Source organism: Chrysemys picta, chromosome 21 (genome assembly GCF_011386835.1).
Source record: "Chrysemys picta bellii isolate R12L10 chromosome 21, ASM1138683v2, whole genome shotgun sequence".
Taxonomy (NCBI): Eukaryota; Metazoa; Chordata; order Testudines; family Emydidae; genus Chrysemys; species Chrysemys picta.
In genome coordinates this window covers 14,903,786-14,927,413 of record NC_088811.1, presented here as the reverse complement: position 1 = coordinate 14,927,413, position 23,628 = coordinate 14,903,786, and the positions used below count along the sequence as shown (strand labels likewise).

The 23,628-nt window shown below is 47.6% G+C and overlaps 2 protein-coding genes across 6 annotated transcripts in view; one reads left to right on the top strand and one right to left on the bottom strand.

The window, feature by feature from the left end:
* The window catches only part of LOC101947749 (basic phospholipase A2 Ts-G6D49-like), a 26,702-nt gene extending 21,822 nt beyond the window's left edge, over positions 1-4,880 (bottom strand). For 3 of the 4 annotated variants that reach the window (XM_065575394.1, XM_065575390.1, XM_065575393.1), the window contains exon 1: positions 4,742-4,880. The gene's annotated coding sequence lies outside the window, so the exon portion shown is untranslated. Of the gene's footprint in view, positions 1-4,094; positions 4,303-4,741 lie in introns of those variants that run through there. The other variant, XM_065575392.1, reaches the window with a different exon arrangement.
* Positions 1-23,628, top strand: part of LOC122173965 (group IIF secretory phospholipase A2-like) — a 26,600-nt gene extending 2,972 nt beyond the window's left edge. The window contains exons 1-5 of one of the 2 annotated variants that reach the window (XM_065575395.1): positions 4,708-4,845; positions 6,868-6,920; positions 9,847-9,991; positions 10,981-11,087; positions 11,856-23,628. In XM_065575395.1, coding sequence (XP_065431467.1) covers positions 6,875-6,920; positions 9,847-9,991; positions 10,981-11,087; positions 11,856-12,004 — 447 coding nt within the window. In that variant the 5' untranslated portion in view covers positions 4,708-4,845; positions 6,868-6,874 and the 3' untranslated portion in view covers positions 12,005-23,628. Of the gene's footprint in view, positions 1-4,707; positions 4,846-6,867; positions 6,921-9,846; positions 9,992-10,980; positions 11,088-11,855 lie in introns of those variants that run through there. The other variant, XM_065575396.1, reaches the window with a different exon arrangement.

Below are 23,628 nucleotides of genomic sequence, written 5' to 3'. Positions count from 1 at the left end.
TTATTCTAAAAATATTTTTGTTTAAGCAGCAAACAGTCAGTTCTCTAAGCAAAGTCACTTCACTTTTCCCCGATCAGGCCCAAAAGTACGTTGCTATCGTCAAGTCTAGGGCACAATTAAAAAAGAAAAAGAAAACAAAACCAAAAAAACCCCACACACCTTCTTCTTCTTCCTTTTTGGCAATCCAAAGTTTTTGTCATTCCTCTTTTAGATTTTTCTATATTAGGCTTTTGAATTCCTGTTTACTCAGGATATTTCTATGTCAATGCCTTCATTTCTTACAACATTTTTAGCTGCTTTGTCCATCATTTTGTTCCCTGATATCCCAGTATGCACTGGGATCCATGTTAATGCTACATGTATCCCCAGCTGTACTAACTCTGTTCTAAGAAATATAATTTCATTGATTAAATCACTTCTGCATACTAAGACACCCGTTTTTATTGCCATAAGGCCTGAGACTGAGGTTTGTTTGTTTTTTAAAATGAGCACTGCTATTGGGTGTACATCCCAGACCCAATGTAACGCCTGCATTATTGCGACTAGTTAGGCTGTCATAACCGCTACAAAATCTGATATTATTTTAGATGAACTAATTCCCAATGTTGGTATATAAAATGTGTCATCTCTGTTTTTTCTCGTTTGGATCCATCTCTCTGTATTTGACAAAACCAACTCCACTTGTCATCTATATACTGGCACATTTCAGTTTTAATATCTACCATCTTTTTTTTTTTTCACCCTGAAGTTTATAAAATAAATCTGTATCCACCTTTGGGCATGCAACTTTCCATCCATAACTGATGTTCCCATGACTAAAAGTTTTGACTTCATTTAGCTTTTCCTTATCTTTCAACTTCTGCATGCACATTAACTCAAACGGCAAGGGGAGTTCTAACATTGTGTGCTATCATTCACCTATCAAATTCCCAACAATATATTTGGTTGGCACTTTCATCATTGTCATCCCCATTAACTTTGGCCCAGTAGTTTCATTCATAATATGACTTCTAGGGAAATACAAGTTATCTGTAATGCATTTATAGGCATTGCAATAAACACACACTCACAATTTATGGGGCCTGGGCTTGTATTAAATCTAATTTTTTAAGTTCTGATTTTGATGCTGACCTGAAAGGTTGGCAGCCACAAAAACTAATTTCCCCCTTCTGATATTCACACCTTCTTGTCAACTATTTGAAATGGGCCCCTTGATTGCATTTTTTTTTTAAATGGAGATATCCTATCTCCTAGAACTGGAAGGGACCTTGAAAGGTCATCGAGTCCAGCCCCCTGCCTTCACTAGCAGGACCAAGTACTGATTTTTGCCCCAGATCTCTAAGTGGCCCCCTCAAGGATTGAACTCACAACCCTGGCCTCATTAGCACTACAAAAGTGATTTCCACCCTTGTTGTCAACTGTTGAGAATAACCCACTTCCACCTTAACTGAATTGGCTCGTTAGCACTGATCCCCACCCCCCCCCACTTGGTAAGGCAACTCTCATCTTTTCATGTGCTGTGTATTTATACCTCCCTACTGTATATTCCACTCCATGCATCTGATGAAGTGGGGTTTAGCCCACGAAAGCTTATGCCCAAATAAATGTGTTAGTCTCTAAGGTGCCACAAGGACTCCTCCTTGTTTTTGCTGTTATAGACTAACACGGCTACCCCTCTGAAACCTGATCTGATCATTGCTGATTGCATACAGAGCCTTATTTTCTTACACCCCCCCCCCCCCCCCCCGGTAGCCCTAGCAAGATTTTTAAGCAGGTTTATCCTTCCTGTACATTTATCTTTAACTTAGTCTATACGATCTTCCTCAAGTAATTTAGTATCAGATGTCCCCTAGGAATTCAAACCTTGTAACAATGTCTATTTGTTCTCCATGCAGTTTACATTCCTTTGTAACTTTCCTTTTTGTAAAGACCAATCCTTTGGCTTTAGCAATGGAGAACCTGAAGCCCCATGCATGTCTGCAATCAGAGGTCTCTTGTAACACTTTGCTGATTCTCTTTTCTGCCACTTCAATATTCCTGCTCCTAACCCACAGAGCACAGTCATCTGCAAACAGCGCAACACCTACCTCACTACTTATTTGTTTGGGAGATCATTTGTCATAGTATTAAATAAGGCCAGGTTGATAACTGTTGCCTGTATAGTTTTTAACATTATATGTATTTGACATAACTTTCCCACCTCCAACCAACATGGTCCCACACATTCTTCCTCTTATCCCTAGTGCATCTACTTTGTAGAACAAGCCTTCCCTCCATAGCATATCTTTATACACCGTCTCAATAGCTAGAAAGACCCCTATCACAAAACCTGTGCGCCTCATACTTGTTTGTATTTCAGTTTCTAATTTAACAACATGATCCAGATTTCCTGCTTTTATAGCAACCGCTCAGCTCCTCTCCCAGTTGGGGCTGGTGAATCCTCCAGGTGCAGTCAGGTGGGTTAATTGGCTTCTCAGACCCACATTAACCCTTTACAAGCTAGGATGGGGTATATACCCCATCACACTATCTATGGTGTGATTGCATTTGGATCACACCTGGAATTAATTTGGCCCAATAGCCAGAGCTACCCAGAGGATTCAGGGGGCCTGGGGCAAAGCAATTTTGGGGGGCCCCTTCCATAAAAATAAGTCGCAATACTATAGAATACTATATTCTTGTGGGGGCCCCTGTGGGGCCTGGGGCATGGCGCAAATTGCCCCACTTCCCCCCCCCCCCCCCCCCCCGACGGCCCTGACAATAGCTTTACTCACAAAATCCAGTTGGCAGGGGAAAAGATTATTATGAAGGCATTGTGTAATAATGACTCTGAAACTAGTTCTCTGCAGCATTGGGAAGACAGCTCCGAGCTCTGTTTTGTTGGCGTGAAGAGAGATTAGGCTGAAAACCAAAATGCTGTAAAGTTCTTTAATGCCATAGAAGATCCTGTTAAAAGAATGATGGAAAGACCACAAGGCTTTTTGGATGTTCAACCCCTGGATGATTTAGCAGGGTTGGATTATGCAGCCCTCTCTTATGCCAGGCCCCAGAACAACTCCCACTGAAATGGCTGGAAAGATTGCCATGGACTTCAATGGGGGCTGGATCAGGTGTTTGATGAGTCCTTACTCACATGAGGAAATGCTCAACCCCACAAGTAAGGGCTGCACATATCTAGCCCTTTGATAGCCATGGCACATAGCTACCAAATCAGAGATTGACCCGGTTAGGGGCGGCTGAGACATTTCCTAACTCTCTCTCTTTAGGCCCTGATCATGCAAGTGCTCAAGTTTATGAGCGGTTTCATTAATTTCAAAGGGACACCTCACTTGAGTAGCAAAGTAAAGCACGTGTAAGCGTTTGCAGAATTGGAGCCTTAAGATACCTATAGGCAGCCTCAAAAAAACGTATCCAGGCATGGTTGTTTTTTTACATAAGAAATAGCAGGTGCGGACTTCTTTTTCCCTGGAGGACTATACCAATCTGGGGAGGACCTGAAATATGGCATCACAGCTGGAAGCTGACACCTGACTTTGCAGCCCTCTCAACCCCGATTTGAGTGGGGAGGAGAAACTTCATCCTAGGTTGACTCTAGATGCAATATCCCATTTCAGGGCCTCCAATGATCCCCAAGGTCCTCCAGCTAAGTCAGGCCCTGGAATTTCTGATGAAATAGAAAAACAAAACAAAACAGAAGAAACTCTCTGACCCTCCACAGTTGCTATAGGAGAAGAAAAAAGCAAAGACAAAATAGCCTTTTTTTTTTGACTTGGCATTTCAGTCTTCAAGAGACTCACTTCCACGGCTGAACACCAAGCGTTCATGCGTCCTGGTGACATGTATGGTAAAATGAGCCTTTCTGGCCCCACAAGGAGGAGGAGGAAGCTATGGAGTGGGGAATCTGTTGAAGAAGGAGCAGCTGACCCAGAGGCGGATTGAGTAGACGGGCGTCTTCACTGCGATACTTGTTCCCCTCGACCCAATTGTCGAGTAAGCACTGGATTAGTTGCAGCACACTCCTTCTATTTAAATTAGTATGTACCCACCACTATTTACTGTTTACGGCATTACGCATATTATACAGACATGTTTACCTTGAAAATACATTTCTTTGCAGTAATCGTAGCCACCAATTCCCTTAAATCAGCAGTTCACAGGGGAGGGAGGCAGGGGCCATGACCCTGAGCTGGTTTATGTAGCTGGGAAAGGAAGGGAGGGGGGAGATAACACTGCTTCATACAAAGAGTATCCTTTAGACCCCCACATTCCTTACGCAGCTGCAATGCTTATCAATTCTTAACAAGCAGACGGGAAGGGAAAAGGATGGCAACTGATTAATCAAGTGGAGAAATAGTGCTTGCCTGTGCCTTCACTCCCTAATACCATGCTAGGGGCTACCCAGGCCTTTACTTAACCCTTCCATATCCCAACAGAATCGAAGAACGTAACCAAAATGTAATCCCCTGACCTGCTGTGGCAAGATGAGCAAAACTGACCAGCTGCTCTTTCGCTTTAATGCGCCGTTGTTTTATACCTCTGAAAAGTGACCTTTAACAAACCAGGAAAAAGGGTGGCTGGCGAGACGCCCTGAGATGGGATCGTCCTCCCTTCATGTGACTGGGGAATTACCTTATTTGAGAAATCAACCAGAGAATGCAGATATGGTCTGAGTGATATACCAGCCAAGCATAAGGTGCATCTCAGCCACAGCTCCTGGCTCCTTCAAAGGGAAGGTCCCCACCTCTTAGCAGCAGCTGCCCCATAACTCCAGCCTCTGTAGCTGCCACAGGTGTCCTCTTGGGCTCTTCTGCTGGATTTCTCCAGCCAGGAGGGATGCGCCAGCAGGTAAGATGATCTGCTGCTGTACATGTGGCATTCCCAGATGGCATTTTCTCTCTCTCTCTCCTTTTTAAAAAATATAGAAAACCATTAGAAAGGCAGATTTCTCCAGCTTTGCGCCATACATGAATTCTTTGGCACTCCTGCTCAAAAGACCTTTTATTATTTATTGGTATTTGACTTCTAACTGCAAAGTGCTAATCAAAGCCCTGGATCCGAGAAATACATGCGCCAAGATAATACGGTGCAATAGAACAGGCCAAGAAAAATAGCTAATTACAGCCAGCATCAAGATTTAAAAAAAAAAAACCCAACAACTTTACCCTTGAAATCAAGTCCTGATTGGAGTCTTTCCATTGACTTGAACGGGTCCTAAGTGCCTGAGAAAAAACAGAACGAAATGCTGTCTGCACTGTCGTCAATGGAGCAACAGCCCATCCGTAGGCTCTGCAGCGTGTCCAGTTTCACAAGCCTCTACTTATGTTAGAGCAAACCATCATGTGTGTCTCTCTCACACACACACACACAAACAGTGCGGGAGGCTATTGGAATGATGGGGTTCAGAATGGAACAGGAACAAGAAGTTTTGGAACAGCAAGGGGAATAATGGAGACAAGCGTAGCTGGAATGAAGGGGGAACAACGGCTGGAGACATAGATAGAGAATTATAGGCACGATTGTAATGCAGGACTGAGGTGTGTGGAGTGTCATGACGAGGAGTACTGGAAAGGAGGGGAAATAGAGCCCTGGAGGAGGTGGGAGTGAGGGTGGCTGGAATGCAGATGGGACTGGGCGTTGGAATGTTTACTGTGACACTTCATCACTGAGGTAATGGATGGCTTGGGAGATCCAGCTTCATTGCCACCCTGAGCTGTTGCGTTGGGGTTACTGGGTAAAAAACACAGGCATTCTTGGATTGGATCAGACTGCGCGGGCCTAGCGTCAGGCTTTCACCCTCCCAACGAAAGGTGATTCTCCCCCTTGAAGGTTTATTATGGCCAGTTGTGCTATGTTGTACATTGCTATATTATCCTGAGCCCTGCCAGAGAGCACAGTACACCCTGAAACATGATCATTATCCTTGGCTTGCTTTCATAGTAGCCCACGAAAGCTTATGCCCAGATAAATGTGTTAGTCTCCAAGGTGCCACAAGGACTCCTCATTGTTTTTGCGGATACAGACTAACACCTGACAGTTGCAGGTGTTAACTATGGTCATAAAGTTACCCAGACCTTTTAAAAATCCATTCTCAACATTTCTTACTGATCTCCAGTAGCAACGAGTTCCACACACGGACCATATGCTGTGCGAACACTCCAAGCATCACAGTCATAGTGAATTCCAGGGGAGAGGGGGAGAGAACTAATGAACATCCAGGATGCTCTGAATTATCCCAGTTACAGCCAGCTGATGCATCAGCTAAGGATCCCCTTAGGTCAGGCAGCTTTCTGGCTGCGGCAGGGGCTATGGGAGATTCATCCCTAAGGCATCAGATCTGTATAAAGCAAAGGACAACACCACTGGGTAACGAGGGGCACGCTCACACTCCCTCTGTTACTGGGTGTGTTTGAGGCCTTGGTCTGGAATTATTCCAGGAACTCATGCAATCTCTTTGGTTTGCAGACAGTGGGTTGTTCTGGAGCTGCCACTGAACATTGGGCTGTACCTGTGACATGATTAGAGCTGAGTGAATAATTGATTCCCCCCACCCCACACACACACACACTTTTTTTTTTCCAATTTGCTAGCCCAAAAGAAGTCATTTTGGGTCAAATAAAAAAAATATTTTGTTTGACCCAAAACAAGTGGGGTTTTTTTGGTAAAAAAAAAAAAAAATTAGTCAATCCAGCTACATTTCCAAAAATTCTAGCCCCCTCTTTCCCTCAATTTTTTGTTCAACCAATACTTTTCTCTAACTTTGCAATAGTTCATTACCCCCAATTTTTTTTTTTTTTTTAAAAATAAGCTCCTCATCTGAAACATTTCACTTGGTTCCAGACGTGACCCCAGAGTCTATTTCTTCCTCAGGTTCTGCATGGACATGTGGAAACTCTTCCTCATGGCAATACTGGCAGCCAGCAGTGAGTACCGGAAACCCTACACCCCCATCCCCAGAGGGCAGGCCACGTGGCTTCCCTCAGCAAAGTGGCCGCCATCTTGCCAAGGAGCTACAGAGAGACTCAAGCCACAAGCTGCGAGATCATATTTTGAAAGCCCCAAAGTTAGTCCTGGGTTGGGCCCATTTTTGAACTCTAGCTTTGCATTAGGCTCACAGTGCAGGGCTGTTCGGAACAGAGTAGGGTTACCATATTTCAGCAAGCAAAAAAGAGGACGGGAGGAGCCCCACCCCCGTCCTGCCCTAGCCCCGCCCCTGCCCCTCCCACTTCCCGCCCCCCTCAGAACCCCCAACCCTCCCCCCGCTCCTTGTCCCCTAAGATCCCCCCCAAATGCCCCCCAGGACCGTACCCCCTACCTGTACCCTGACTGCCCCAACCCTTATCCACACCCCCACCCCCATCCAACCACTCTCCACCCCCTGACAGCCGCCCCCCCGAACTCCCAACCCTCCCCCCCGCTCCTTGTCCCCTGACCACCCCTCCTGGGACCCCTGCTTCTAACTGCCCCCCAGAACCCCACCCCTACCTAAGCCTCCCTGTTCCTTGTCCCCTAACTGCCCCCTCCTAAGACCCCCCCCATGCCCCCTAGGACTCTACCCCCTACCTGTACCCTGACTGCCCAAAACCTTATCACCTTATCCAAACCCCCACACCCAGAAAGCCCCCCCCCGAACTCCCGACACCCCCCCCGTCTCTTGACTGCCCCCTCCAGAACCTCCCTGCCCCTTCTCCGACCCCCTGGCCCCCTTGTTGTTGGCCTTCGCCTAATGTCTCTGTGAGCTTGCTCAGGAACGGCCTGAGCCGTTCGTCCCGGCATGTTGGGGAGCAGTGGGGGAGGAGCTCCAGACTGCTGGAGGCGCTCTGCGGATGCAGGGAGGGAGGGAGGGAGGGAGTGAGCTCTGCTGCAGGGGGGAGGAGGGGCTCTCTCTGGCTGTCGGAGCCCCATGTAAGTGGCACCATCCGGCCGGCTGCCCTGTTAGCCGCGTGCGCTCTGCGGGGGGGGCGGGGCGGGGGGAAGTCCGGACATTTACAAATTCCCCACAGATGCTATTTTTAGCTCAAAAAGCCGGACATGTCCGGGGGAATCCGGACGAATGGTAACCCTAGAACAGAGGTTCTGACCCATCTTTATAAAGAATTGCAGAAGAAACAACACTGCTGAGCTTCTCCGCTGGGGTTAAGGATCAGTGCCACCTTGCAGGACGTAGTCTATCAATACGCTTTCCTCCCTGCCTCCACACTGGTGCCTATCACTATAGATGCTCCTTCCTGCTAGGAGACGGGCACACCGTCATCAGATGCCTTAGGAACTGTGTTGTGGCAGTCAGGGCTAGCTTGTTTGTACTGCGTACAGCAGAGGGCATTGCAGCCCCTCAAAACAAGCCCATCTGTTCACAGCTCAGCCCCCCCACATACCTGGGGGCATCAGTTTGCGTCACAGCTGCCATTAGCTTCCAAGCTGCCCCTGACTGGCCTGGTTGAGATCATGAGACTATTTCAGTGACAGGCAGAAAACAGCGCCAGGGCAGATGACTTATTTATATAGCCCCTATTACGCTGGCATCCAAGTGTCTTTATCCTCCCAGCACCCACGGGAGGAAGGAAAGAGCTATGACCACCCTAATACAGAGAGGGAACCGATGCAGAGAGATTAAGGCCTGAATGCACGAGAGGCGTTAGGTACCTGGGAGAAACCACTGCGATACAAAGCCTGAGTTAGGCACCTACGCTCCTCTGCAATGAGTGGGGAGAGATGGGCGCCTGTGACCCCGAACCACAAACCCAGCATGATCGGCAGGGAGCCGCCTACGGTAGCCAATGGGAGGTGCTGACCAGGGGGCGTGTGCTAAGCTCCACCTTGCTCACAGAGATACAGGCACTCACCCAGGATGTGGGAGACCAGGATCCAGACCCCCTGCACCATTGACTCTAGTTATCCACAGTGCAACAGGAGAGATTGAGGGATTTCCCCACATCAGAATATGCCATCGCCTAATGGTTAGAGCACTCCCTGTTCAAATCCCTTCTCCGACTCAGGTGGAGGGGGGACTTGAACCAAGGTCTCCACATCCGAGGTGAGCACCCTAACCACTGGGCTAAAAGTTCAAGGGATACTGTTGTCATCCTGGGCCCCGCCCCCTCCCCACTTGCCTGAGGGGCCTGATCTAGGAGGAGACCTCTCAGCATCCCTACCGGATCAGGCCCCTGTGCCAATGAGGTGGCTGAATGCCCCTGGTTTGTGAATCGCTCTGGGGCTTAGGTGGAGATAAGCACCTAGACCCCCTAGGGAAGCAGCAGTGCGCATGCTCAGAGACAAACACAGGCGGTGAGGGAACTTGTATTGCAAAAAAAAAAAAGAGACACTTAGGCCCCTACAGGATTTCAGCAGGAGTTTTGTGCATTACAGTAGTCGTGGAACTGGGGTTTGGGCACCTATCTTCTTTTTCACATTCGGCCCTAAGTGACTTGCTCAAGGTCACACATGGAATCTGTAGCAGAGCAGGAATTGAACCGATATCTCCTGATTCTAGGGTGACCAGATGTCCCGGTTTTATAGGGACAGTCCTGATATTTTTTTTTTTTTTTTTTTTTTAAATATGGGCTCCTATTACACCCCTCCCCACCCACCCCGTCCCGATTTTTCACACTTGCTGTCTGGTCACCCTACCTGATTCCCTGGCAGTGGTTTGATCACTAGACTACCCTTCCTCTCTGTGCTGGGTTAGCGCTAACGTGCAAGCCGCAGCAGAACAATCCTCACTTAGTCACTAAATACTTAGTGATTTTGTCCTCCCTTCGTATGTCAGGTGAGGGATCAGGGAAATGATTCTCCTTGAAGGCAAAACATCTCCTTGGAAACTCGTGAAAAGCCCTTTCTGCTCTTTCGCAGTTTTGACCATGATCCACAGCAGCCTCCTCGATTTCAAATTCATGATCCGGAGGATTACTGGGAAAAGTGCCCTCATTTCCTACAATGCGTATGGATGCCACTGTGGACTGGGTGGGAGAGGGCAGCCTCTGGATAAGACAGACTGGTAAGCTTTGGTTCAGGTCAATGCTGCTGGTATCAATACTAGCATCCATTATTATTACTACTAGTATCAATACTAATTTTAGCAATGCACTGCTTTAGTTAGCTGGGCATCTAAATCCTAGGATTGTAACTGCACTAAGCCCTTTAGCACTCTGGGGCAGAACGCCTCAACTCTCCAGCTTATGTGAGAATGGAAACTCCTTTGTAGTCAAGGCATGCTGGGGTGAGTCATCCCCAGAATCTTAAAAGGGCCAATAGAACTGTGTGATTAGTAGTAATAGTATTTATTTGTATTATACCACAATGGGGTCCTGGCTCAGGATAGGCTCTTTTGTGCTAGGAGCTGTACATACACAGAACAAAGACAGGCCCTACCCTAGGGAGTTTTCAATCTAATGGATTTTTTGGTTCAGTCTGCCACCACAAAACAACCAACCAACCATTTCAGTCCACCTCCAGAACAAACTTTAATGTTTTGGCAAATCAAAAAGTTGCTTTAGGTTGAACTAAATGTCTTGTTTAGATTTGATTTTTGACATGTTAGGGTTTTTTAAATTAAAATGGAAGGACATTTTAAAACAGTTATGAATCAAAAATCAGAACAGTTCATTTTGAAGTGAAATGTTGCAATTTTTCCTAAATAGTATTGAAGGCTCCACCCCCAACCAAAACTATTCAGCAAATTCAACACAAAGTCACAAAAATGTTCCAGTCAACCCACATCTGCACTTTTTGCTGAAAAAAAAAAAAAAAGTTTTGTTCAAAAAGTTTCACCCAGCTTTGGACAGGAACTGGATTTGAGGCACAGAGCAGCACTAAGAATATCACTTGGGATAAACATCTGAGCTCCTGGGTGTTTTTCCAAACCAAGCCCAAACTCTGTTCCTTGGAAGGCTCACTCACACTCTCCCCTCTAGTAGTGGTGATGTTGGACATTACTTCACCTAGTCACATTTTCCACCCTATTCCTGTGTTTCTGTCTCCCTGAAGGTGCTGTCATGCCCATGATTGCTGCTATAAGGAGTTAACCAACCAGAGCTGTCACCCATTTTTTGATGATTATCAATACTCCATCATCAACGAAGACGTTATGTGCTGTGAGTAGCATTTTCTGCATGGCTAAAATGGCCACGGATACCGTGGTGATTTACGGGACCTCGTTCTCTTGCTTGAACCTTTTACAATGACATTGGAACAAATGTGTCCTAAAGAGAAACGGTCAGGGGGGCTTTTGGGAAGAAGCAAAGCACTTCCAGGATAGCTAGCGTTGGGGGTGGGGAAAGTACTTCAGGTCCTTCTGGTTCCTCCCCACCTACCTCTTCTCACAACCTCCAAGGCAATTAGCATTTTATACCCACAACGCCCAAGTGGGCGTGACTGCAACCGTCAGAGCTGCCATCTTGGCCCACACACTGGGAACTGAGCCGGAGACCTCCTGAGTGAGATGCACGAGCTGCTGAAGCTCTGTTGCTGCCCCAGCTACAACACAAAGCCTCTGGGGATCGGTACAGAGCAGGGGCCTGTAACTCACACTCACCAGTGGGCTACGCGAGGCAGGGGAGAATCGGCTGCACTCTGCTAATTTGGGAAGGCACCTAAGCTGGCAACGGAGCAGCAAATCCAGTGCCGATGGCACCACTGCAGTGTTCCCAGCTGCTGCCATGCCAACAGCAGTGTTGCAACATTCCCGGCAGTGTTAGAGCAACAGGGCTGCCTCGTTCCTCTTTGCTAAACCTCATCCATGCATCTGGAGCGCTGAAGGTCAGGAAGGAACAAGCTGCTCGGCACCTGGCCTCCGAGTGGGTTCCTTGCCTTTTAGTTACCACACAAGAGTTGTAGAGTGAGAAATGCTTTTGTTCCTGCAGGGAATACAACTAACTCCACCTGTGCAAAGCAAGCATGTGACTGTGACCGGACAGCGGTCCTGTGTTTCAGAAAGGAAGCAAGCAGCTATAACAAAGGATACCGTTATTACTTCAATTTCTTCTGCAAAGGATCTACCCCCAGTTGCTAAATAAAGCTTTACTCGCCGTCTGGCTACACAACAGATTGCAAAGCACAGATGTTTCCTCTTTCCAAAGTACTCGAGCCCCTTCCTCAACCCCTCAAAGAGACCACCAAGCTGCCAAGTGAAGCAATCTCTTCCCTGGGGACAGTTAAAGCAATAGAAGGTGCTGGCTTTTACGTACCCTGTCTGTGGAGGTATCAGTAGCTATGGACATGAAGTTGCTCAGGCAGGATATTAGTGAGCTATACAGTCATCACCATTCACCCAGTTAAATCCTATGAGGAGCAGCACCATGAGGACTAACTCTGCGGGTGCTGTACCCTCTTTTCCTCTTAGGCTCTCAAAAAGGGAGACAGACAGACACACACACCCCACCAAGCCAAGTTTAAATTGTAGGCCAGATCCTCAACTGCTGTAAATCAGCATTTACTCCTCCTTCCTACCTTGCACAGACATGTAGCCTAAAATCACAGGCTAGCCCTTATGTTCCATTAGCCCCTACACCAGATTACCTCCCCTTTGTGCTAAGTGCTCTACTTTAGGGGTGGGCAAAATTTTTGGCCCGAGGGCCACATCTGGGAATAGAAATTGCCCTCCAGCCAGGTCACCTTTCAGCACAGGCCCCTTAACTAAAAGAAGTTCAAACAAAAACCCAGAGACTGAGTGACCACTTAGCAGGCCTTCAACCCCTGTCTGGGCTCACTAGTCCTTGTGGCCTTTCCCATAGCTTACATCACCTCTCCCATGGGGGGCAGGGGAGTGTAGGAGAATGCTTTCCTGTGGGTTCCTATCCAGGATTCTTCTGAGAAGCAGCTAAGGTCTATTTCTTATGAACCTCACTGGCTCCCTGGACTACTTCCCACCTTCACCTGCTTGCAGGTGTCTGTCATGGAGCTGTACTCACCAGCCCCCTCTCCCTGCAGTTTCAGCTCTCCATGCAGCTTGTCTGTGCTAAGAAACTTTCTCCAAGTGACTCCTAGCTTCTCTGGCAGCTGCCTAGACCCCCTTCTCCTTTCAGGGCCTGACACAGGGTATAAGCTCCCTACTGCAGTCTCACCCAAGGCCCTGCAGGCCTTCCCTTATAGGCCCACCCAGTCTTGTTCTCCCCAGTTGGGTCTAATCCTTAATTAGCTGTTTCTCTTCCAGGTGCCACTGAATAGGCTGGTTGGGCCCTCAGACTCCATTTTAACCCTTTATTTGCCAGTGTGGAGCATATGCCCAATCACAGCTACTCTGTATCTACCTTGTCTATTTAGATTGTAAAGCCTAGATCCACAAAAGTATGTAGGCTCCTAACTTCCATTAATGTCAATGAAAACCATTGGACGTTTGTGGACCCATTCTTGATTGGTCCCTATCACTGCTGTGATCGGCATGACTGATAATATTACATTACGTACACGCATTGCACACTGTTTTCTTGTAATAATTAAATTCTTCGTAAGTTTTGAACAGTTATAAGCGATTGTGCCCTCCTGCTGCCTGACTCCGCAAAGAATAACTTGTAAGCAGTGGGACTGCGGGTCTGCAGGTTTTATAATGTGGGTTTTGAGAAATGCAGGGACTGGTAACTAAAGCAAGGGATCTGTGCTGGAGGAGAAAAAGACTAATCCATCCACTGGTTAGGACCCTAGCTCAAGCCCTCAATTCAATTCCCTGTTCTGCCACAGGCCTCCTGTGCAAGTTTGGACATGTCACTTAGGGCTGGGTGTTTAGATTCCTAACTCCCATTGATTTCAATAGGAGTGAGGTGCCTAAGTACCTTTAAAAATCTGGCCCTTATCAATGAACGTGTATTCGTATTAGCTACATACACACTTCTGTAGTGGATGGAGGGGGAAGAGTTGCCATGACATTGAATTAGTTAATGTTCGGAAAGGAATTTGAGATCTTTAGATCAGGAGTACTAAGTATTATCACTAATCTCTTTTCTAATTAATATAAGTTTTTGCCTCCAAATTATATGTTCAGAGAGTCCTTAGCACCCCGAGTCCCTTTTCTGCTTCTTCACTATCTTCCCTGTACTATTTTATGGATAATCTATGTATGTTTTGGATTTCAGTGTGTGCCCCTCTGCTTGGCTGAAGCCCATCCCTGTGCTGGTACAAGGGCTGAGACAGGGCTGAAGGGGAGGTGCCCTGCGCCTGGCCAACTTCAGGGCTGCTGGGGCCAGTTTGACCCCGGCACTAAAATAAACCCCAGCGGCAATGGTCCCTATGAGTCAGACTCACTAGGGCATGAGAACCCTGTGTCCTATTTCCCCTCCCACCCTGAGCGTCACCCAGCCCAAACGCCCCCCACACAGGTGTCCCCTGTGGGGTGTGCGGAGCCAGTAGCGCCTGTAGGGGCTCAGAGGGTATTCATTGGAGGACAGCATTTCTTGGTACGTTGAATAAAACAATGTAAGCACACATCAGTGGTCAGTATCACTGACACACTGGTAATTGACAATCTTTCCTCCCACTTCCACTGAAAAGGAAAAATGCCTTCCCCACCCAAGTGACCCCCCAAGGAAATGCAAAGATCAGCTGTTTCCCCAGGCAAAGTGCCTGAAAGGTCATCCAACGCAGACTCTGCCGCATGGGGGTGGGTGGATGGGTGGCTGAGTTCCAGAGTCACCATGAACACCGTATTGCCGCCTCCTGACATGCAAATCTATGCCCCGTCAGCTCAAGCATCCCAGCTGATCTTGATCCTCAAGCAACAGGAGTACAAGGGGTCCCAAATAACATGCAGCTCTCCTTGTGGAGTCTAATAGTGCATAAAGCCATCGACCAAAGGGAACACAGGAATCGATTTGGACCTCATTGTGGGTTTGCACCAATGTGAGAGGAAAATGAGCCCACAGACTAGTCTTATAGTCACAGAGCGAACAGAAGTGGGGTTGAAGTGGAGTCTTTGCCCAATCACTTTGATTTGTAGCTACACTACAAGATTTGACAGTGTCGACCTCCATAATGTGCAGCATGGTTGACGTGGTGAAGGTTTTTACGTTGCTGTTTCACTGTGTACATTCCTTATCTCTAGCTGTGCTAGTTACTTAGGCAGCCACCGCAGGATGGAATTTCTTGCTTGCCACAAGCGGGTGGGGTTTCAACTGAAGGCCTTGTGTATGAGCCACCGAAAAGATAACAATAGCTATAAATGTTTGATCGCTCGGAGGTGGGAATTCTTAGAAAGATTAAAAGAAAAACAATGGAGTATTCAGTAGGTTACATGCTATAAAAGTTTAACAAGCCCACTTCTGTACCTGCTTTAATGAGCTGATTTAGTTAGTGGGTGGAGACGGTGCTGAATGCTGAGAGAAGAAATTGTACAAACAGTACTGAAAATAACAGCCAATGGGCCACTACATCCTGCAAATCAGCAGGAGTCAATGGAATTATCATAGGGATGAATTTGGCCCTTTGTATGCTATTTTCCACTATTATTTTATTATGTTATTCCCTCACAATGATGTGTGTGTGCGCATATGTATTACCATGTGTATGTTTCAGTCTGCCTATCATTTAATATTACTTAGAAATGGTCTTTTAGACCACCTACTTACAGTATGTGACCAAGCTTACAAAGAAGAGAAAAAACAGCTTTTTATGTGGGGATGCTGCTGCAAAAACATCCCAGTATGCAATACGGCTATCAAGAGAGAGAGATTATCTTAAACTTGGGATGGAATTTATATTCTTGAGTTTACTGCACTGTTCTGGGGCAAAGAATCGACCCCCTGGCATCACTGCACGCTGGGATGTTTTTGTAGTAGCATCACCACAGAGAGCTGACATTTCTTTCTACCCTTGGTCACATGCTGTAAGTAGCTACATTAGCCCAGCCCTCCGAACAATTTTCACTCTTTTGGCTTTTCCAGGCCCCCGCTAACATTAATCCAAAGATAAAATGGAGATGGACTTGAGGGCAACAAAGAAACTGCAATGCAATTTGTCCATGCAGCAGAAAAGTACTCACTGCAGATGATTTTTCCATCGCTGATGCTGAACTTCTATTTCGTCAGTACCGGCTTAAAGTTCTTTTCTCTTTGTTTGCCTTGACAGCAGTCAGGGATATAGCAGCACCTTGAGGGAGAAACATACAAAAATCAGGCCTGGGTCACAAAGTTTCAAAATTTTCTCTACACTGCATTATATACGAGAGTTGGGATATTTTACTCTTGTCATCTCACACCTTCATCCCCTAACTCAACCCTAAACTGGAGAAAAAAGTTAAATAAGCCTTATAGGGAAAAGGCCACCATCAGGTAAAGCAAAATGAATACCCAAGACAACCACAATTCACATGCCTTACTACCCAAACCCCACTATACCCAAATACAGTTATATACTTGTCGTCTGCACAATAAACCCTCTTTCAGTGCCAGCATACAAGTACCCATGATGCACACATCCAGTCCCTCAGTTAAAGTTAGACACTTTACCCTCTTACCCCCCACCTTTTTGGTTAGACTTTTAAAGTGACAGCACGCCTCCTAGTAGAGTATCTTAAATTTGCTAAGGTTAGAGTTAAGCTTGTGCCCTTGAATGTGATTGTGAAGAATAGAGGTTTCAGACAGTGACCAGTATCAGATATTTCAGAGAAAGGTACAAAAAACCCATAAGGGACAATTACAAAATAACCTGCCCATAAGGGAAATTTCTTCCCGATCCCAGACAGATAGTAGCTGGCTCTTGTCCAGAAAAGTGTTTTCTGTAGCTAGACAGAATTTTATGCTTCTCCTTTCAGTAACATCTAGTGCAGTTTCCTTTCCACTTAATCCACAGTAACATCCGTAATAGGAAAACATGACATTTCCCAGTAGTGTTGAGTCTGAACTTTTGATGAGCTTAAACTTAACCCAGACTTGATGTCTCTGTCTGAACTTTTAATCAAAGCTCTGACCTGCGAACTACTCATGACACCCCCCCTCCCCTTAAGTAGCCATCTCCCCTTATCTCTTTTTGAATTTACATTTTAACCTGTTTTATCCTGTAGAATCTTGATTGATTATACATGACCATTATGATCTGTTAATCACTTTGTTTACTTCTGTGTATAAATATTGATGCTCACCCCTAATAAACTTGCCACACTTACTCTGAAGCTTTTCAAGCTAAGGATAGTGTGAGCCCGTTGATCAACGAATTGGTGTCTGGTCTCTGACAGATTGTGAGCCCCATACCAACTCCGCACGAACTCGGGTGCTGGAGAGGTGAGTGAGGACTTGCTTTTTTACCTAACAATTTGGGGGCTCGTCCGGGATTTCCTTCTGGTGCGGTGCCTCTGTCCAGTGGTCAGACCACTCATATACGAATTGGCAGGCGCCACGGGAGATTTCTCCCAGCCAATTCAATATTGAGGGGTCGTGTACTGGACAGCAGGGTAAATGCCAGTTGGAGGGCTCCTGTCAGACACCATGGGTCAAGGGACTAGCGTGCCTCTTGAGAGTCCGTTGGGGATTGTAAATAAGTTATGGAACGAAGGGAAACTCCCAGTACAGACAGGAATGTCTAGGAGGAAGTTGTACACACTGTGTGTAAGGAATTGGACTGGGTATACCGCGGTATTGGCCAACCCGGAGATGAGGTGGCCTTCGTATGGCTCTTTCGAACAGGCTGCCTTAAGAGGAGTAAGGAGCCAGATTGAAAAAGACCATCCGGGACAGTTATGTTACTGGTTTTGTTGGGACACAGCAGCAGAGCTGTGGAAATCTTTAAAAATTATGGCAGTCAGGTATTCTCCCGAGAGTGAACCCCCTCCATGTTATTTCGATGAAGGGTGTAAACCACGGCGTGTTTTGACTCGTCAGTTGGTCCCCACTGCACCTGCCCCTATTCCTCCGTAGGGGGACTCTCTCCAGGGCGCAGAGGGGAATCTGCAGGACTCCAGATCGGAATCTCTGCAGAGGGATAAGGGGGAAATGGAAGGGCACACCTCGGGAGGAGTAATTACTAGGCAAAAGATCAAGCAGATGCAGCCGGTTGCATACCCCTCCCCTGGGGACGCCCAGAGGGTCCAGTCGCATCCGCAGATACTTACACCAGGGACGAATACACCCCTGCACCACCAGCTCAGCCCGTTCCCCAGGCCTGGATCAACTACGGGCAACAGCAGCAGCTGCAGCAAACTCAGCCTCCTCAATGACGGTACCCCGGGGGCGAAGGCAAACAATGTGATGGTCTTATTTCCTTAATGTCTTTAGCCGGCTCCTTCCTCACTTTCTCCCCTCCCAGCAAAGAGCCTCGTCTAACCCTTTCAGTCCAGGGACTGCCTGTCTCCTTCCTCATTGATACTGGAGCTACTTTCTCTCTTTTAAATCATGCTCCCTCTCCCTGGCTATCCTCTGAGGTTAAAACTGCAACTGGGGTGGAGGGCAACCCACAGTCTCTGGGACTCACTTTGCCTCTAAATGTTATTTATGCTGATAAATGTTTTTCTCACCGTTTTCTTTTTCCCCCAGCTTGTCCGATCCCTTTGATGGGCCGGGATTTACTCTGTAAGCTTGAGGCTACTTTAACCTGCACTCCTGAAGGGGTAGGATTATTGATGACAGTGTTAGGAGATTCGGCCCCAACTCAGGGTAATTGGGAAACCCCCCCCTCTCTCTCCCCTGACCTCACTGACTTGCCTTTAACCCTCTGGGGAATTTCTGACACTGATGTTGGCCTGCTCCTTTCAGCAGAGCCAGTAAGGATTCAAGTGAAGCCCTCCTTAACCCCCCCCATCAGTCCCTCAATGCCCCCTGTCGTTGGAAGCCCGGGAGGGCATCCGCCCCATTATTGAGGGATTCATTGCACAAAAGCTAGTCCGCCCTCAGCGCACTCCTTGTAACACCCCTATACTGCCTGTCAAAAAGCCTCCTAAAAAGGACGGAGACCCTATTCGTTGGCGCTTTGTACAGGATCTACGGGTTGTTAATCAGTATGTGGTCCCTCTTCATGCAGTAGTTCCTGATCCAGCTACTATCATCAGCCAAATCCCCTGGGATGCTGAGTGGTTCACTGTTATTGACTTAAAATCAGCCTTTTTCAGCATTCCTGTGCACCCAGACTCTCAGTATCTCTTTGGTTTCACCTGGGAGGGACAAAGTTATGTCTGGCAACGACTTCCTCAAGGCTACAGAGACAGCCCCACGATTTTCAGCCAATGCCTCCGCCACAACTTGGAAGGCTTCACCAGTCCGCAGGGATCCACGTTAGTCCTATACGTAGATGACATCCTATTAGGTAATCGCGAAGAAGCTGCCCTCCGCATCGATGGTAAGGCACTTTTATTATACCTACACACCAGAGGCCACAAGGTAGACCCTAACAAGATTCAGTGGGTCTCACAGAAGGTCCGATATCTGGGCTTCCTGTTAACCCCAGAGGGAAGACAAATGGACCCAGTCCGCATAAAGACTATCCAAAACTGCCCTCTGCCAAACACCAAGAAACAACTTCGAGGTTTCTTAGGATTAATTGGCTTCTGTCGCCCCTGGTTACCGTCCTGCGGGGAGTTAAGCAAACCGCTCCACCGACTCACTGCTAACCTTGCTCCTGACCCTTTGCAGTGGTCCCCGGACACAATCCAAGCCTTTCAGTTACTCAAGGACAGTGTGGCCTCCTCCATGTCTCTCCGCCCCCCCCAATTACAGCAAACCCTTTCACCTTTTTGTCCACGAGAGGGGCGGAATTGCTAGTGGCGTCCTTACCCAGCTGAGCGGGCCCCACCTTTTCCCGCTTGCTTTTTACTCTCAGCAGATCGACCCTGTCGCTCAGGGAACCCCATCCTGCACCCGGACTCTGGCAGCAGCTGCCCTGCTGATCACAAAGGCAAAGAGCCTGACCCTGGGTCATTTTACCACGGTTTGGACCTCTCATGCCTTGTCAGCCCTTCTGCGTAGGGGCACAACCCAAGTCTTTTCGGCCCATCGTCAGCAACAGCTAGAGGCCGAACTCTTAGAAGACACTAACCTAATTTTTGAAAGGTGTGGGCCCCTTAATCCAGCTACCTTGCTTCCTGACCTGCCAGTCCTCCAGGATCAGCACGACTGTGTGGAAGTAGTTTATAGCATCTTACAGATAAGGGACAACCTGTTTGACGTGCCACTGGACAACCCTGATTGCATCCTCTTCTCGGACGGAAGCTCCTTCTATGTTGATGGCAAGCGTTTCACCGGTTATGCAGTCACCTCTGAATGGGACATTCAAGAGGCCGCCTCACTGCCAGGCAACTGGGGAGCCCAAGCCGCCGAACTCTATGCCCTGGCCCGAGCTTGCCAGTTGGCCGCTGGTAAGACCGTTACCATTTTTACTGATAGCAAGTATGCTTTTGGAGTTGTGCATTGTCACATCCACCTCTGAAAGTTTCGAGGTTTCCAGACAGCTGCCGGTAAACCCATTCAGCACCTCCCCCTCATCCACAAGCTTTTGGACGCCCTCCAAGAACCCTCGGTCCTGGCTGTAATTCACTGCCGGGCCCATACTAAAGATGATAGCCCCGTCACCCGTGGGAATGCCCTGGCTGACGCCTCCGCCAAGACGGCTGCCGTCTTACCCTTAGCCATGCCCACGTTGGCTATTGCAGCCTCCTCCTTTACTCCACCGCACCCTGTACCAGTACCCGCTGCTGAACTACAGTCGTGGGAGAGCCTCGGAGCCACTCTGGTCAAAGGGACCTGGCTTATGCCGGATGGCCGAGCCTGCCTCCCTCGCTCCACATACCCCGTGGCAGTTCGCTGGCACCATGATAAGGGGGGTCACTACGGCACGCACGCCCTTGTGGACACAATCGCTCGCTTTTGGTATGCTCCAGGCATTCAACCCTACTGCCTGTCAATAGTGAAAGCATGCAGCACATGTCAGCGTAATGGACCTGCTCCGCCTCTTAAAAAAAATTAAGGGTGGAAGACCTCCGCCTGCTGCTCCATTTCAACATCTTCAAATTGACTTTGCAGATATGCCAAAGGCTTTTGGGAAAAAGCACCTCCTTGTTTTGGTTTGCCCTCTGACTTCCTGGGTCGAAGCTTTTCCTACTGCTAATTGTACTGCTGCCACAGTGGCGAAGATTCTCCTTAGAGACATTGTACCCCGTTTTGGCATCCCTCTCGTGCTTGACTCAGATCGCGGACCTCACTTTACTGGTCATGTCCTTGGCCGTTTAGAACAAGGACTGGGCATTTCACACTCCTTTCATACACCCTACCACCCTCAGTCTAGCGGGAAAGTTGAGCGTATGAATAGGGAGCTTAAGTTTACATTGGCTAAATACTGTCAGGAAACAGGATTAAAGTGGCCTCAGGTACTTCCCTTGGTCCTGTTTCACCTTCGTACTCGCCCAACCCGTGTATTGGGATTATCCCCCTTTGAACTGCTCTATGGACACCCCCCTTTCAAAGGCGGGGCGCTACCACGTGCTGATGTTTCACTATTGGGAGGGGATTATATGACCGCGTGCCAGTTTCTCTCCCTACAGGCTCGCCTCAGTACCCTTTGGAAAGCCTCGCAGTTTTCCCAGACCGTGCCGCTGGAAGAACAGATCCACCCGTTCCAACCAGGGGACTTCGTCTGGGCCAAAAAGTTCGTTCGTGGCGACACCCTCCAGCCGAGGTTTACTGGACCCCACCAGGTTCTTTTAACAACCCAGACTGCAGTGTTCCTGGAAGGACGCAAATCCTGGATCCACCACTCCCACGTCAAGCCAGCCGTAGTGGACCACAGTGACGGACCAGCAGCTCTTGCCACCACTGAGGACACTGCCTCCGACCAGTGGACCAGCTTACCTCTTTCAGACATCAGACTTAAGTTGACTCGGAAAAAATGAGAGGACCTTTTATTCTGACAACTGTATGTTTTTTATTATGCCTTTTTAGTTTATTTTCTGCTTATGAAGATAATGCTTTTATTAGATATTCCCACGAGGTTAAAACTCGTATTTTAGGAAATAGAAGTAATTGCTGGGTATGTACTCAATTTCCAGTAAATGCAGAACAGGGACTCCCCTTCGCACCCATTCCCCTGACCACTGCTAATATGACTTGGATGCCACCGGCTAGAGTAAAAGATCCAGTCCAACACAATCTTACATGGGACAAAACAGGAGTGCCAATTAACAGATATCTCAGGGTAACCAATCAGACAGGATCACTGTGTTTTGTTAAAGAAAAGGGGTCAACTTTTGTGGGAACAAGTAAATGCAACATGTATTTAATGGCACCGCCTTTAGTAAAAATCTTGGCTTCAAGCCTTGCGCATCCCACTTATCCCATATGTGGATCCCTCACCCCGATCCAACTTTTTCATGGGTGGGCAGGCCTTCAGAGCCAGCTTTTAAGAAGCCCTGCTCAGATCACGAGGGTGTCCAACTAATTGCTAAGGGACATACGATTGCCTTCTACAACTGCTCAAGCAGTACTACACTGCCCTTTGAAAACACCACTACCAAATTGTGCCTCTGCAGTTCGCACAACGACCCCTCTGCGTTACCAGGGGAACAGTGGTCCAACGGGTGGTGGGTTACCTCCTACTTTGAGAAATGGAATACCCGAAACTCATTGTATGGAACATACTGGGTGTGCGGGCCCAAAGCTTATTACTTTCTCTCCCCTGATTGGGCAGGGTCATGTTATTTAGAGTGGCTAACACCGCCTTCTCGCATCTCCCTCACTCCCCCTCATTTTCCCCACGTTCGTAACATCCGTGAAACCTTCAGAGATATTAATATCCGTGATGGTTTGTCGTGGCAGCGGTGGGCTGGTCTCATTAGCTTGAGGGGTGGTGTCATCCGTCTACAGGGACTACTAGAATCTTTAACCAATGAAACTGCGACCCTATTTGAGAATCAGGCTGGGGAAATGTCCCAGCTGCGCCAGTTAGCTTTGCAAAACCGAATGGCTTTAGACATAATGTTAGCAGCCCAGGGAGGAACTTGCGCCCTCATAAATGAAGAATGCTGTGTTTTTGTAAATGACACCTACTCTGACACTTTTCAACGTACCAAACATCTAAGGGAAATGGCTAAGAACTACTCCTCTGGCCAGCCACCTTATGATTGGTGAGGAGCCTTATGGAATTGGCTGCCTGGATTTGGGTGGGTTAAAAAAAAAACTCTTGGTGGGTATTGTTGGGGCCATAGTAATCCTTACAATACTGTGTTGCTGTATTCAGTGTGTCCTCTCCCTCATAGACTCATGTGGGTCAGTTTATTCTTTTCCTACTTCAGCCAAGGGCCTTACTCTCTTCGAGTTGGCCCAGGCTGAAATTGCCAAGCGGCCCTTGGCTCCTTAAAATGGGGTGTAGCTTTTGGTAAATAGTTATCCCAAAGCTACAAATGGAGGAATGTTGAGTCTGAACTTTTGATGAGCTTAAACTTAACCCAGACTTGATGTCTCTGTCTGAACTTTTAATCAAAGCTCTGACCTGCGAACTACTCATGACACCCCCCCTCCCCTTAAGTAGCCATCTCCCCTTATCTCTTTTTGAATTTACATTTTAACCTGTTTTATCCTGTAGAATCTTGATTGATTATACATGACCATTATGATCTGTTAATCACTTTGTTTACTTCTGTGTATAAATATTGATGCTCACCCCTAATAAACTTGCCACACTTACTCTGAAGCTTTTCAAGCTAAGGATAGTGTGAGCCCGTTGATCAACGAA